General features: G+C 53.9%; 1 protein-coding gene across 1 annotated transcript in view; it reads right to left on the minus strand.

Annotated features, from left to right (window-relative positions):
* Window positions 1-14,968, minus strand: part of anapc1 (anaphase promoting complex subunit 1) — a 107,067-nt gene extending 92,099 nt beyond the window's left edge. The window contains 3 exon segments of the mRNA XM_055636195.1: window positions 7,596-7,757; window positions 12,190-12,426; window positions 14,874-14,968. Coding sequence (XP_055492170.1) covers window positions 7,596-7,757; window positions 12,190-12,402 — 375 coding nt within the window. The 5' untranslated portion in view covers window positions 12,403-12,426; window positions 14,874-14,968.

The following is a 14,968-nucleotide window of genomic DNA, read 5'->3' on the forward strand; positions in this document are numbered from 1 at the left end:
AATATAAATTCATGACAGTGAGATTTAAAAATCATGTTATATTGTGAATTTGTGTGTGAATGGGATCTGTTATTTGTTATTTGGATACTTAAGCTATTTAAAAAAAATAGCCTTTTCTTAAGAAATGGATAGATGTTTAGATCTAGTAATTGAATTTAGATGAATTTAATTGATTAGATGAATTTAATTGATTTGATGAAACTGATGAATATGAATTTTCAGTTGGGTATTTACTATTTGTTTAACTTTATCATTTCTAACTTTCTTTCTAAATCTGCAAATAATAACTTGTTTCTGTTAATGCTAATCATTACATTTTAAACAGATGTCTCCGAAGAAGTAATGCAAAATTGTCAATTCAAATGCCAAGCAAAAGTGAATGATTTAGGCAGCATTCGCCGAGATTATCCAAATTTGGACTACTCAAAATGTGATGATCTACAGGACATTCTTAATGGGAAAGTAGTGGGCAGAAAGGCATGTCATGCGTGGTTTGAAGAGCAAAAACTTGTGGTTTACAATGCCAAGATTGAAAAGTTGAGGGAAAAACAAGGCGTACAGAGTTGCTTATTGGTTTCAATCTGAGGAGTGTAATGATGCCACTGATTATGATATGCCAATATGCCAGCTCGCACCTGATCTTCTCCATAAAGAATTGGTCTTTTGCTAGAAATTGTGATTTCTTTACCTGACTGTTACGGACTTACAGCATATAATACAATAATATTAAAGTTCTGATCCTGAGAATATCACATTTTTGAATTTTCAAGGCAGTCTGGGTGTTTATTACTGTTTCCGTCACAACGATCAATTTTGTAATTAGCTACAATTAGGTAACTAACTAATTATATGCTTTAATTTCAGGTTATCCAAGTAAGATGTTTTATATTTGTTTCAGAATGTTTCAATCTATTACTGAAAATTTCATACAGTTCTCTTAATTTTTAAGAAAGCTATGGGCTTTTGACTGTCCTCGATCACAGCTTTTGTGTTAAGTCAATGGAAAAGCAATAGGGAACAAGATGCTAATTTCTGAGTATGAAAATGACCATAACTTTTTTAATACTGAAGATATGAAAGTGTATTAGGTATCAAATTAAAGTTCTTTTTATGCTTTATCTGATGGGATAAATTACAGGCTTGATTTTTTAAATCTCAAAATTTCGTAACATTCCTAAATCATGACTGAGACTTTTCCCAATTGTTTAAAAAACGTAAACAATTCTGTCTGCAAATTAAAAAAAACAGGAATAAGATTGATGTAGGAAATTTTGAAAATGATAAGGAAGACGAGTAGTTTGAAATCTGTTTAACCCAAGACCTTACATACTGGGGAAGCAAGGGAAAGCAAGATGGGAAAATGGCTAATAATTGGTAACAAGGATGTTAGTGAGGCAAGAAATAGATTTATCATGGTGTTTAGGTTCCACAGCACAGCTGGTTTAGTTCAAATAAACATTGGGGGTTGTACTGTACGACGCTTGTCCCCACCCACCCCCACCCCTGATCAGTCTGAAGAAGGGTTTCGGCCCGAAACGTTGCCTATTTCCTTCGCTCCATAGATGCTGCTGCACCCGCTGAGTTTCTCCAGCTTTTCTGTGTAACATTGGGGGTTGTAAACTAGGCTGAGGGCAATAAAACTGATCAGGGAGTAGTGACTTTTATTGTGCCTATTGGTTGGACAAATGGGAGATTGGTTTTCTAAATAACAGGGAACAAGGTTAAAGATAACTCTGGGGAAGGACAAAGATGAAAGGTTATAGAGGCATTGACCAATGTTGAATTATTTCAAAAATGTAGAATCCACATGTGACCATTGTGAGGTGAAAATATAGAAACATAGAAAATAGGTGCAAGAGCAGGCCATTCGGCCCTTCGAGCCATTCATTGTGATCATGGCTGATCATCCCCAATCAATAACCCGTGCCTGCCTTCTCGCTAAGGTATGGGTGCTGTGATTTTTTATTACATTTTGGGTTCTCTCAGAGTGTTTCCCAGTGCGCTTCGTTAATAATCCGACTTGTTCGAGAAACTCACCACTGCTCTCCAAATTTTTTATTTTGTGTCTGTTCGTATCCGAGCCATAATTAAGAGGGCAACTGAGCCCTATGTAAAAGCCGGAATCAAGGTACAGGTTACGGGAGCTCCCAACAAGCGCTAGGCAGACACACTGGAGCGGACACAATTGCCAGCATGGAGCCGATTAATACCAGATTCAGCCACGAGCAGGGAACAAAGACGAGCAGGGAACAAGGAGGCCGAGCAAGGAAGGAGTGAGAGGGAGGGGGGTGATAGTGGAGGGAGGGGGGGTGAGAGTGGAGGGGGGGTGAGAGTGGAGGGAGGGGGGGGGGGTGAGAGTGGAGTGAGGAGTGGGAGGGGGGTGAGAGTGGAGATGGGGGGGGTGAGAGTGGAGGGAGGGGGGTGAAGTGGAGGGAGGGGGCGTGAGAGTGGGTGAGGGGGGTGGTGGAGGGAGGGGGGGGGGGTGAGAGGAGGGGAGGGGGGGGTGAGAGTGGGAGTGAGGGGGGGTGAGAGTGGGAGGGAGAGGGGGAGGGAGGGGGAGACAAGGGGAGAGAGGGGAAGAAGGAGGGAGTGGGGAGGGAGTGTGATGGTATCGTGGGGAGTGAGAGGGAGGGAGGGGGGAGGGAGGGGGGGAGGGGGGGGGGGTGGAGGGAGGGGGGGGGGTGGAGAGTGGAGGGGGGGGGGTGAGAGTGGAGGGGGGGGGTGAGGGGGGGGTGATGAGGGAGGGGGGGTGAGAGAGGAGGGGGGGGGGAGTGGAGGGGGGGGAGTGAGAGTTGGAGGGAGGGAGGGGAGGTGGAGTGAGGGGGTGAGAGTGGAGGGGGGGGGGTGGAGTGGAGGGGGGTGGTGGGTGGGGGGGGGGTGGGTGGAGGGGAGGGGGGGGGGGGAGTGGAGGGGGGTGGAGTGGAGGGGGGGTGAGAGTGGAGGGAGGGAGGGGGGGTGAGGTGAGGAGAGGGGGGTGGTGAGAGTGGAGGGGGGGGGTGAGAGTGGAGGGGGGGGTGAGAGTGGAGGGAGGGGGGTGAGAGTGGAAGGGAGGGGGGGGAGGAGGAGAGGGAGGGAGAGTGGAGGGGGGGGGAGTGGAGGGGGGTGGGGTGAGTGGAGGGAGGGGGAGAGGGAGTGAGGAGGGGAGAGGTGAGGGGGGGTGTGGAGGGAGGGGTGGGGAGAGTGGAGGGAGGGGAGAGCTGTGTGATGTTTGTGGAGGGGGTGTGAGAGTGGAGGGGGGGGGGGTGGAGATGAGGGGAGTGGAGGGTGGAGGGTGAGAGTGGGGGAGGGTTGGGGGAGAGTGGTGGGGTGGGTGTGAGGGTGGGAGGGGGGGGGGGGAGGGTGAGTGGTGGAGGAGGGGGGGGTGGGGGGGGTGGTGGGGGGGTTGTGGGGGTGGGGGAGGGGGTGTGTGAGGGGGGGGGGTTGGGTGGGGGAGAGTGGGATGGTGGAGTGTGGGGGGGGGGTGTGGTGGGTTTTGGGGGTGGAGGTGTGGAGGGGGGGTTTGTGAGTGGAGGGAGGGGGGGAGAAATGTGAGGGGGGGGTGAGTGGTGTGGGGGGGGGTGGGTGAGTGGGGAGGGGGGGGGGGTGAGGGAGGGTGGGGGGAGGGGAGGGGGTGTGGTTGTGGGAGGGGGAGTTGGGGGGTTGGGGGGGACAGTGGGGGGGGTGGGGAGGGGGGGGTGGGAGGGGGGTGGGGTGGTGGAGGGTGGGGGGGGGTGGGGGGAGGGGGAGTGGGGGTTGAGGGGGGGTGTGGGTGGAGTGAGGGGGGGGGGTGGTGGGGGGGTGTGTGGGGGGGATGGTTTGTGGGGGGTGGGGGGTGGGTGGGGGGGGGGGAGGGTGGGGTGTGGGTGAGGAGGGGGGGGAGGGTGGTGGGAGGTGGGGGGAGTGGGGGTTGAGGGGGGTGGGGGGGGTGTGAGTGGTGTGTGGGGGGGTGGGTGGGGGGGGAGTGGGGTGAGATGGGGGAGGGAGGGGGTGGGTGGGGGAGGGCGGTGGGAAGGGTGGGGTTGTGAGAGGGGTGGGTGGGGTGGGGGAGGTGGAGTTGGAGTGTGGGGGGGTTGTGTGTTGTGAGAGGGGGGGTGGGGGGTGGGGATTGGGGAGGGGGGGGGGGGGGGTGGGTGTGGAGGGAGGGGTGTGGAGGGAGGGATGGGTTGGGGGTGGGGGTTGTGATTTGGAGGGGAGGGGGGTGTGTTGGAGGGTGGATTGTGGGATGGGGGGGGGAGGGGGGAGTGGAGTGGGGGGGGGGTGGAGTGTGATGGAGGGAGGTGGGGGAGGGGAGGGAGGGGGTGGTGGATTGTGGTAGGTGTGGGGGGTGTGGAGGGGGGGGTGGAGGTGGACTTGGGTGGAGGGAGAGGGGGGGTGTGGTGGAGGTGTGTTGTGGGGGTGGTGGAGGGGGGGGGGAGTGAGGGGGGGGGGTGGGAGGGGGGAGGTGGGGTGGAGGGGGGTGGGGGTATGAGAGTGGGGGAGGGGGGTGAGGGAGGTGTGTGGGTGTGGGGGGGGTGAGAGTGGAGGGAGGGGGGGGTGAGGGAGTGGAGGGAGGGGGGGTGAGTGTGGGGGTGGGAGGGAGGGAGGGGGGTGTGGGGAGAGGGTGGGGGGGAGGGGGTGAGTGTGGAGTGTGTGGAGGGAGGGGGGTTGAGAGTGGAGGGTGGGGGGTGGGTGGAGGGGGAGGGAGAGGGGAGGGGGGGGTGGGGAGTGGGAGGAGGGGGGGTGACCGTGTTGGAGGGAGGGGGGGGGTGAGGAGTGGGGGGGGGGGGGGAGTGTGGGGAGGGGTGAGAGGAGGGGGGGGAGAGTGGGGGGGAGTGGGGGGGTGTGGAGGGAGGGGGGGGGTGGGTGAGGGAGGGTGGGGGGGGAGGAGGGGAGGGGGGGAGAGTGGAGGGAGGGGTTGTGGTGGGAGGGGGTGAGGGGGGGAGGGGGAGTGAGTGGAGGGAGGGTGGAGGGAGGGAGGGGGGTGGGTGGGAGGGAGTGGGGGGTGAGAGTGGAGGGGGGGGGGGAGGGGAGGGGGGGGGGGGGGGGGAGAGTGGAGGGAGGGGGGGAGGGAGGGGGGGGTGAGAGTGGAGGGAGCAGGGGGGGTGAGTGGAGGGGGGGGGTGGGAGGGAGGGGGGTGTGAGGTGGGGGTGGGGGGGGGGGTGGAGTGGAGGGAGGGGGGGGAGAGTGGAGGGAGGGGGGGAGGTGGAGGGAGGTGGGGTGAGGGGTGGGAGTGGAGGGGGGGGGGGGGTGGAGGGAGGGGGGGTGTGAGGTGGAGGAGGGGGGGGATGAGGGGAGGGGGGTGGTGAGTGGAGGGAGAGGGTGGGGGTGAGTGTGGAGGGGAGGATGGAGGGAGTGGGGGAGGGGTGGGGGGGAGGAGGGGGGGTGGAGGGAGGTTGGGAGGGTGGGGGTGGAGTGGGATGGGGGGTGTGGACGCGAGGGAGGGGTGGGGTGAGAGTGGAGGGAGGGGGGTGAGAGTGGAGTGTGGGGGGAGGGGGGAGGGAGGGAGGGAGGAGGGGGGGGGGGAGAGTGGGGGGAGGGGGGTGAGAGTGGAGGGGGGGAGAGTGAGGGAGGGGGGGGGGTGAGGGGGGGAGGAGAGGTGGGGAGGGAGAGTGGAGGGAGGGGGTGAGAGAGTGGAGGAGGGAGGGGTGGTTGGAGTGGAGGGGGGGGGGTGAGAGTGGAGGGAGGGGGGGGGAGGTGGAGGGGAGAGGTGTGAGAGTGGAGGGGGGGGGGTGAGAGTGGAGGGAGGGGGGGAGAGGTGGAGGGAGGGGGGGGAGGTGGTGGAGGGAGGGGGGTGCGAGTGAGAGGGGGGTGGGAGGGGGTGGAGGTGGAGGGGGGGGGGAGGAGAGTGTGGAGGGGGTGGGGGTGAGAGGGAGGGAGGGGGGGGGAGAGTGGAGGTGGTGGGGAGGGAGGGGGGGGGTTGAGGGTGGAGGGGGGGTTGAGGAGAGGGAGGGGTGGAGGGAGGGGGGGGGGTGAGAGTGGTGGGGAGGGGGGTGAGAGTGGAGGGAGGGGGTGAGAGATGGAGGGAGGGGGGTGAGAGTGGAGGTGGGGGGAGGGGGGGAGTGGAGGGAGGGGGGGGAGTGGGAGGGAGGGGGGGTGAGAGTGGAGGGGGGGGGGTGGGTGGAGGGAGGGGGTGATTGAGTGGGAGGGGGGGGGTGGAGTGAGAGGGAGGGGGGGGAGAGTGGAGGGAGGGGGGGGGGTGGAGTGTGAGGGAGGGTGGGGGGTGGGAGAGTGGAGTGGAGGGGGGGGGTGGAGAGTGGAGAGGGGGGGGTGAGAGGGTGGGAGGGAGGGGGGTGAGAGTGGAGGGAGGGGGGGTGAGAGTGGAGGGGAGGGGGGTTTGAGAGTGGAGGGAGGGGGGGGGTGAGAGTGGGGAGGGGGGGTGAGAGTGGGGGGGGAAGGGGGGGAGAGTGGGGGAGGGGGGGGTGGGAGGGAGAGTGGAGGGAGGGGGGTGAGGGGAGGGGGGGGGGGTGAGGTGGAGGGGGGGGGGTGAGTGGAGGGAGTGTGGGGGGTGAGAGTGGAGGGAGGGGGGGGTGAGAGTGGAGGGAGGGGGGGGTGGAGGGAGGGAGGAGGTGGAGGAGGGTGAGTGGGGGAGGGGGGTTGGAGGGGAGGGGGGAGGTGAGAGAGTGGAGGGAGGGGGGGGGTGAGAGTGGAGGGAGGGGGGGTGAGAGTGGGGGGGGGGGGGGTGAGAGTGGAGGGAGGGAGGGGGGGGTGAGAGTGGAGGGGGGGGGTGAGAGTGGAGGGAGGGGGGTGAGAGTGGAGTGGAGGGGGGGGTGAGAGTGGAGGGAGGGAGGGGTTGAGAGTGGAGGGAGGGGGGGTGTGAGAGTGGAGGGGGGGGTGAGTGGAGGGAGAGGGTGTGAGGGGGTGGAGGGGGGGGGTGAGTGGAGGGGGGGGGTGCGAGAGTGGAGGGAGGGGGGGTGGGAGGTGGAGGGAGGGGGGTGAGAGTGGAGGGAGGGGGAGGGGGGGTGAGAGTGGAGGGAGGGGGGGTGTGAGAGGGAGGGGAGGGGTGTGAGTGGGGGGGGTGAGAGTGGAGGGAGGGGGGGGGGTGGAGGGAGTGGAGGGAGTGGGGGGGTGAGAGGGAGGTGGGGGGAGGGGGGTGAGAGTGGAGGGTGAGGGGGAGGGGGGGGTGTGAGAGTGGAGGGAGGGGGGTGAGAGTGGAGGGGGGGGTGGGGGGGAGGGAGGGAGGGAGGGGGGTGAGAGTGGAGGGGGGGTGAGAGTGGAGGGAGGGGGGTGAGAGTGGAGGGAGGGGGGTGAGAGTGGAGGGAGGGGGGTGAGAGTGGAAGGGGGGGGGGGGGGGGGGAGGGGGTAGGGAAGGGTGGGAGAGTGGGGGGGGGGTGGCTGAGCGAAGCGGGCCAGCAGCAAGCGAGGGGGAATGTTGGTGGCAGTGGAGGGACGTTGATGAGCTGTTGCCCACATAAGTGTCGGCGAGCGAGTGGTTGTGTGAATCCCAGCAGTCGGTCGAGGAAGCGCCGACGGGAACAAAGAGGAACCTGCCATGGGCGGGCCACCAAGAGAACAAGGATGGACTCGGTGAGGGGTGGAGGGGGGGGCGAGAATGAAGAGCCCCTCCTACAAAGTTCAATTCTGATCAAATCACAAACGTATTAAAAAGCAAATGTAGTAAATGTAAATCGCCGCCTAACCTGCAGGACTTGGCTATCCACTGTAAAGGCTTTGTAAACGGACGAGGCGTGACTCTTACTTCCTCGGCTCCAGATGACCATGTTTCCAGCCACATAGAGCTCTTCATCGTAATCCAGCTCTTCGCCAATTTCACAACAGCCTTTCCTCAGGTGCCAGCTCTCCTGCAACAAGTTACATCACCATTGGTTATCACGCCTTCAAGAAACAGAGGAACCGAGAACTCGCCCAGAGATTGGATAATAAATAAACCATCGAACGATTGAGGGCAGATTGTCTTCTACCACACTGCGACTTTTCCAGCATGGCAATTGCATCAAGACATTTGATTGTACAGATGTTTTCAATTCCACTTCAAAATACTTTCTAAAATTGAAGTCAGAGTCCAAAAGTGAGTTAAACTTAGATCAATGGTTTCTTTATCATCACATGTACAGTTCAGTTCAGTTTTATTTGTCATTTGTAGGTTAACACAGGGCCAACGGTACAATGAAATGTGTTTGACAAGACAACGGGTCACCTCAGCAATGATATTACGAGGATTAAAATAAGATTAAAAAAGGTAAGATAAAAGTGACATTGGAAGGTAAAAGACAATAATAAATAAAATAATCAACATATATGATGTCTTTATGAGATCAGAAGCCTGATGGCCTGATGTATCAAGATACAGTGAAATACTTATTTTGCCTATAAGATCAGCAAGACTATCACCATGCATAAGGGGTGGAAGATTGCAACCTTCACGTGTTCCGCCCTGTTTCGACTAATGCAATCAACTCGACGTGCACAAACGGAAGATCAAATAGAACAAGTTCTCCAACAACTTTAGACCGTGCATGCCACACGAAAGAAGAAGACCATGCATAAGCACAATCCTCCGGTTAGTACAGAACAGCTCAATGAGTCTATAAAGAGGTGCCATTTTGGCACCATTTTTCATTCCCATCGCCTCTATCCCAGCCACTACTCCCTGATCAGTTTTATTGCCCTCAGCTTAGTTTACAACCTTCAATGTTTATTTTAACTAAAGATAGACACAAAATGCTGGAGTAACTCAGCGGGTCAGACAGCGGGTTCTTTCTGGAGAAAAGGAATAGATGACAATTTTGGTCGACACCCTTCTTCAGACGGAGAGTCAGGGAAAAGAACAGAAAGGTCAGCGTGGGAGTGGGAAGGGGAATTAAAGTGTTTGGCAACCAGGAGATCAGGTAGTTCCAAGCGGAATGAGCACAGGTGTACAAGAGTCCAGACTTTGAACAACGGATACAGTAGATAGGGTTGAAAGTGAACCTCTGCCTAACCTGAAAGGACTATCGGGGTCCCTGGACAGAGTCGAGGGAGGATGTATAGGGACGGTTGCCGGGGAAGGTACCTGGGGATGGTGTGGGCTGGGTGGGAAGTGACAAGTTAACCAGGGAGCTGAAGAGGGAACGGTCTCTGTGGAAGGTGGAAAGAGGTGGAGATGGGAAGATGTGATGAGTGGTGGTGATCCCATTGGAGATGGCGAAAATGTCGGAGGATTATCTGTTGTATGCGACCGCTGAAAGATGACAAGGGGTCTCTGTTGTGACATGAGGGAAGGGGGAGCAAAGTCTGAGCTGCGGGGAAACTGGCTGTGCTGTGGTATCTAAACATCATGTTCGTCCCTCTCCTTGCACAGCCCTTTTCAACCCTTGGTCCCTGGGGGTTGCATCCTGCAATCGACCGTGAGGCCGTGGAAGGTAACACTACATAAACATGATACATCAGCAAGAGTCTGAAGAAGGATCCAGACCCAAAACGCCACCTATCCTTGTCCCCCAGAGATGCTGCCTGACCTGCTGAGTTACTCCAGCATTTATGTGTCTTTTTTTTAAATAAACATTGTTTGAAGATTTTCTACTGATTTTTCTGATCGGTGGTTTTATCCAGCAAAATACTATACAGGAATGTGCAACTGCATCACTAAAATGGAATAGGTGTAGATGTATTTAGACTTTATCTTGCACAAAATGTTGTACCTTCTATCTGTGCACTGTGAACAGATTGATTGTATTCATGTATTGTCTTTTCTTTGACAGGATTGCACCTACCATCTACCTCACTGGAGACCTTTGGACTACCTCTAATCGGAATTTACCTTGCACTAAACATTATTCCCTTTATCCTGTATCTGTACTCTGTGGACAGCTTGAATGTGATTTTGTATTGTCTTTCACTGACTGGATAGCACGCAACATAAAAGCTTTTCACTGTACCTTGATATATTGTGGCAAGAATAAAACTCTGTTGCTCTGTGACTCATACCCTAACGAAAACATTTTAACCTTGGAGGAGGCAGAGTATAGATTTATCTAAATAAAAAGCATACTGGGGTTAGGAGGGAGAGATAGATCAGCCATGATTGAAAGACAGAGTAGACTTGATGGGCCGAATGGCCTAATTATAATCCTATTTATTATGACCTTATGATTAAAAAAAACGATGATGAAAATTTGAAGTAAAATGCTGATAACTTTTCAGGTCGGTGATCTTTCTAATAAAAGGTTACCAATCTGAAACGTTAGCTCTTTTACTCTCTCCATACATGGTGCCAGATCTGAGTATTCCCAGTATTGTCTTTTTTTGAACCAGAATGATACCCACCGAGTCCCTGTCGACCAGCGATCCCTGCACATTAACACTATCCTACACACGCTAGGGACTGTTTACAATTTTCACCAAGCCAATTAGCCTACAAACCTTTAAGTCTTTGGAGTGTGGGAGGAAACTGGAGATCCTGGAGAAAACACAGGCAGGTCAGGGGGAGAACGTACAAACTCTGCACTGACAGCACTCGTAGTCAGGATCTCGGGCGCTGTAAGGCAGCAATCATACCGCTACGTCACTGTGCCACCCACTGTAAGACCAATTAACCAACAAACCCGCAGTTCTTTGGGATGGTCTTTCTCCACAATAGTTAAATATATAACTAGCGCTTTAACAAATAATCTCTTGAACTTCTACAGGGCTGCGGCAGAGAGCACGTTGACTGGTTGCATCACAGCCTGGTTCGGTAACTCGAATGCCCAGGGATGAAGAAAATTATAAAAGTGGTGAACACTACCCAGTCCATCACGGGTACTGATCTCCCCACCATCGAAGGGATCCATACAAGGTGCAGCCTCAAAAAGGCAGCCAGCTTCATCACAGACCCACACCACCCTGGCCACACTCTCATTTCACTCCTGCCATCGGGAAGAACCCTGATCTCCAGGATCAAGAACAACTTTTTCCCAACAACCATCGGGCTATTGAATACTATAAAACACCAACTGAACTTCAAACTGTCTTGGCTGCGCTTGGGAGTTTGTTTTTGCACTAACATTGGGGGTTTTTCATTTGTTGAATGTTGTTGATTGTTTATAATGATATCATGTTATAATGGTATAATGTTAACGTTACCTTGTTTATAATGTTGTACACTATTAAGTACTGTGTTTACAGATCTGTTGAGCTGCTGAAAACAAGACATTCATGGTTCCGTTTCAGTACATATGACAATTAAGCACTCTTGACATAGAACATTAAACATAGAACATTAAACACAACACAAGAACAGGCCCTTCAGCCCACAGTGTATGTGCCAATCATGATGCTCAGACCATCTCGTATCTGCCTGTGCATAATCCATATTCCCTCCATATCTATATGCCTGGTCTCAACTCAAAACATCACCCATCCATGTTCCCCAGAGATACGGTCAGACCAGCTGAGTTACTCCAGCACTCTGTGTCTTTTTGACCATCTACAACCCTATTAAATGCCATCATCGTATCTGCCTCAACCCTCCCCCCCCACAGTACGTTCCAGGCACCCACCATCCGCTGTATAAAAACGTTACCCTGCACGTCTCCTTTAAACATTGCCCCTCTCACCTTAAAGCTGTGACATTGTGCTTTAACTTCGAGTCTATGGTATTTTATAATAAAGCTTCCTTTAGCGTTTAGAGATAATGCGGGGAAGCACGCCCTTCAGTACATAGAGTTTGCGCTAATCAGCGATCACCCCTTGCACCAGCACTACCCTACACACTAGGGCCAAATTTTACCGAAACCATTTAACCTACAAACCTGCACGTCCTTGAAGTGTGGAAAGAAACCGGAGAAACCCACACGGTCATAGGGAGAACATGCAAATAGCACCCAGAGTCAAGGTCGAACCTGGGTCTCTGGTGGAGTAAGGCAGCAACTTTACCACTGCGTCATCCTGCCGTTCCTTGTTTCTACAAAGGGAAAATGGAGTTGCTCTGTGAGCTGGCATAGACTCAGCCAGATAAAACTGATATCCTGCGAGAATCTCATGGGATAACTCTTTCATCCTGGAGTCATTTTGCAAATGTACACTGCAGCAGCTGGAAGGCAAATATACACAAAATGTTCAAAACGTGGTCTGAAGAAGGATCTCGGCCCAAAACGTCACCCATTCCTTCTCTCCAGAGATGCTGCCTGTCCTGCTGAGTTACTCCAGCATTTCGTATCTTCGGTGGTTTCAACAAAGTTCTGCACACAAGTAACAAGGTCCACCTTGTTCGGCTGAAAGCCAAGCAGTAATTTCATCAAAAAAGTCCCGTACCTTTTGTTTCTCGTGGATTGTAACCTCCCTCAGCGAGCCCACCAGCCCCGCATCTCCATCAGACGACCACAGCTCCGAGGCAGGCTGCAGCTGCCGCAGCTGCAGGTTTGTGGCATTAGGGTGGCGCCTGCAGTGGTCACGGCCAAACGGAACAAACTCCTGCATTTCCCCTGCTGCGATCATCGTTACCCTCTCTTCATAGACGTTCGACATGGATTCCAGATATCAGCATTATTTCTGCTCGGAGGAAATCAGACATTTACAAATCCCGAAATATGCCCCCTGTCACACCTCACAGGCGATCACACATTTGCCCCGGATCACAGCATCAAGCATAAAAGCAACAGTCAATACTACAAAGTCGTAGACCGGAAAGAGGAACATCAGCCCAACTCTTCCATGTTAAACAAGACGCCCCATTTAAGCTAGTCCCCTTTGTCCATGTTTGGCCCATATCCCTCGGACCGAGGTCCCGCTCGGTGACCCGGGCTCCGACAGTACCCGCTCCACCGAGAGCGAGGAGAGACCCATAAGCGAAGGGGAGCCGTCGAGAGCGCAGGGGGCCATCGACTTTGTGGATGGGCCGCAGAGAGGGCTGTGAGGGCGGGGGCGTCAAGAGCGCAGGTGGGTGCAGACGTCCACATCCAGCAGCAGGCAGAAGACAGGGCTATTCGGTGAACTGTTGTAACTTTGTTGGCGCTGGACACTTGGTGACACTTGTATACTGCCTACGATTTTACCAGGTTGTATGCAAAACAGTACTTTTGACAATAAAGTATCATTGAACCCTTGGCATCCATGTACCTGTGCAAATGTCATTTAAATGCTGTTATGGTCCCTACCTTAACTACCGCCTCCAGCACATCGTTCCATACAGCCACTACCCTCTGTGTGAAAACATTGTCCCTCAGGTTCCTATTAAATCTGGTCCTTTCACCGTAAAACTATGCCCTCCAGTTCTTGATTTCCATACCCTCAGTAAAAGACTGTGCATTCATCCTTACTATTCCCCTCGTGGTTTTATACATCTCTAAAAGATCACCCCTCAGCCTCCTGAACTCCAAGGAATAAAGTCCTGACCTGTCCAAACTTTCCCTGCAGCTTAGGCCCACAAGCTCTGGCAATATCTTCATAAATCTTCTCTGTGCTCTTTCCAGCTTAATAACATCTTTCCCTCGACAGGGTGACAAAAACTCCAAGTGTGGTCTCACTAATGCCTGGTGCAACTGGAACATAACACCCCAACTTCTAACCTCAATACCCTAACAAATAAAGTAAATGTACCAAAAGCCTTCTTTACCACCCATTTTGTGAAATCTGATATTAAAAAAAAATTAATGGAAATACTTGGGGGAAGATAAGAGTTAAACTCAAGGTGCTGGACCAACTCAGTAGGTCAGACAGCATTTCATAGAGAGATACAGTGTGGTAATAGGCCCTTCAGCCCAACTTACCCACACCGGCAAAACTACACTAGATCCACCTGCCCACGTTTGGTCCATATCCCTCCAAACCTGTCCTATCCACGTACCTGTTTCTTAAATGTTGGGATAGCCCCTGCCTCAACTTCCTCCTCTGGCAGCTTGTTCCATACACCCACCACCCTTTGTGTGTAAACGTTAGCCCTCAGATTCCAATTCAATCTTTTCCCCTTCACCTTAAACCTATGTCCCCTTGTCCTTGATTTGCCCACACTAGGCAAGAGACTCTACCCGATTTGTGGAGGGAATAGACAAGTGGCATTTTGGGTCGGGGCCTTCTTCAGACTGAAATAAGAATTAACGGGCTAGATCCCCATCTTACAATTCATTGCCTTTTTCTTTCTATTGGTAGGGCCACATTCGACAAACTCAATGGTATCTGTGCAGAATTTGTACGTTCTCCGATTGACCTGCGTGCATTTTCTCTGGGTCCTCCAGTTTCTCCCACTCCAAAGACACTCAGGTTTGTATGTTAATTGGCTTTGGAAAATTATGAATTGATCCTGGCATGTGTAGGATAGTGCTGTGTATGGGGTGATCGCTGATTGGCGCACTCAGTGGGTTGAAGGGCTTATTTCCACGCTGCATCTTTAAACTAAACTAAAGCTAAGCAAGACTCTCCCGATACATAAAACCAACCATCCATCAGTACCGAACGAACAGAACAACTGAGTCAATATGCAAGATGTAAACCAGCATCTGCAGTTCCTTCTTACAACATTTCGTAAACTAATGCAAAACACCGGGGACTCTGGTTTTCTCCCACATCCCAAAGGCACGCGGGTTTGTAGTTTAATTCGCCCTCTGATAATTGCTCCTAGTGTGTAGGGAGTGGATGAGGAAGTGGGATAATGTAGAACTTGCAAGAACTGGTAATGTGGTCAATGTGGTCTCTGCACATCGATTGCGTGGGGATCTGCAGGATGGGGTTGTTGTGAAGGTGAGTTTTGGGCAGAACCCTGTGAGGATTGTTGTTTTTTTTGTGAGAGTTAGGATTAGCAGGTGATGTTTGAGGTTTGGGACGGGGTGAGTTTGCGGGGAGGAGGGAGGTGGTGAAAGTCCCCCAGAGACTGGGTAGGTTTCAGGGTGTGGGGAAACCCGGTCACTGGGGGGTCGGGGAGGTTCAGTCTGGGGTCAGTGAGGGGTCACGCGAGGTCAGGTTCCCACCACCTCCATCTGAGCCAAAAGGACGATCGATCCGACCTGTTAAAACAACAAGTTGAGGCTCGCGCAGCCGATGTCTCCCCCGCCCGCCCGCCCGCCCGGTGCCGTTCCCCGGGGAGTGTGTCTGTGGGTCC

Source organism: Leucoraja erinacea, chromosome 5, assembly GCF_028641065.1.
Source record: "Leucoraja erinacea ecotype New England chromosome 5, Leri_hhj_1, whole genome shotgun sequence".
NCBI classification, from domain to species: Eukaryota; Metazoa; Chordata; class Chondrichthyes; order Rajiformes; family Rajidae; genus Leucoraja; species Leucoraja erinaceus.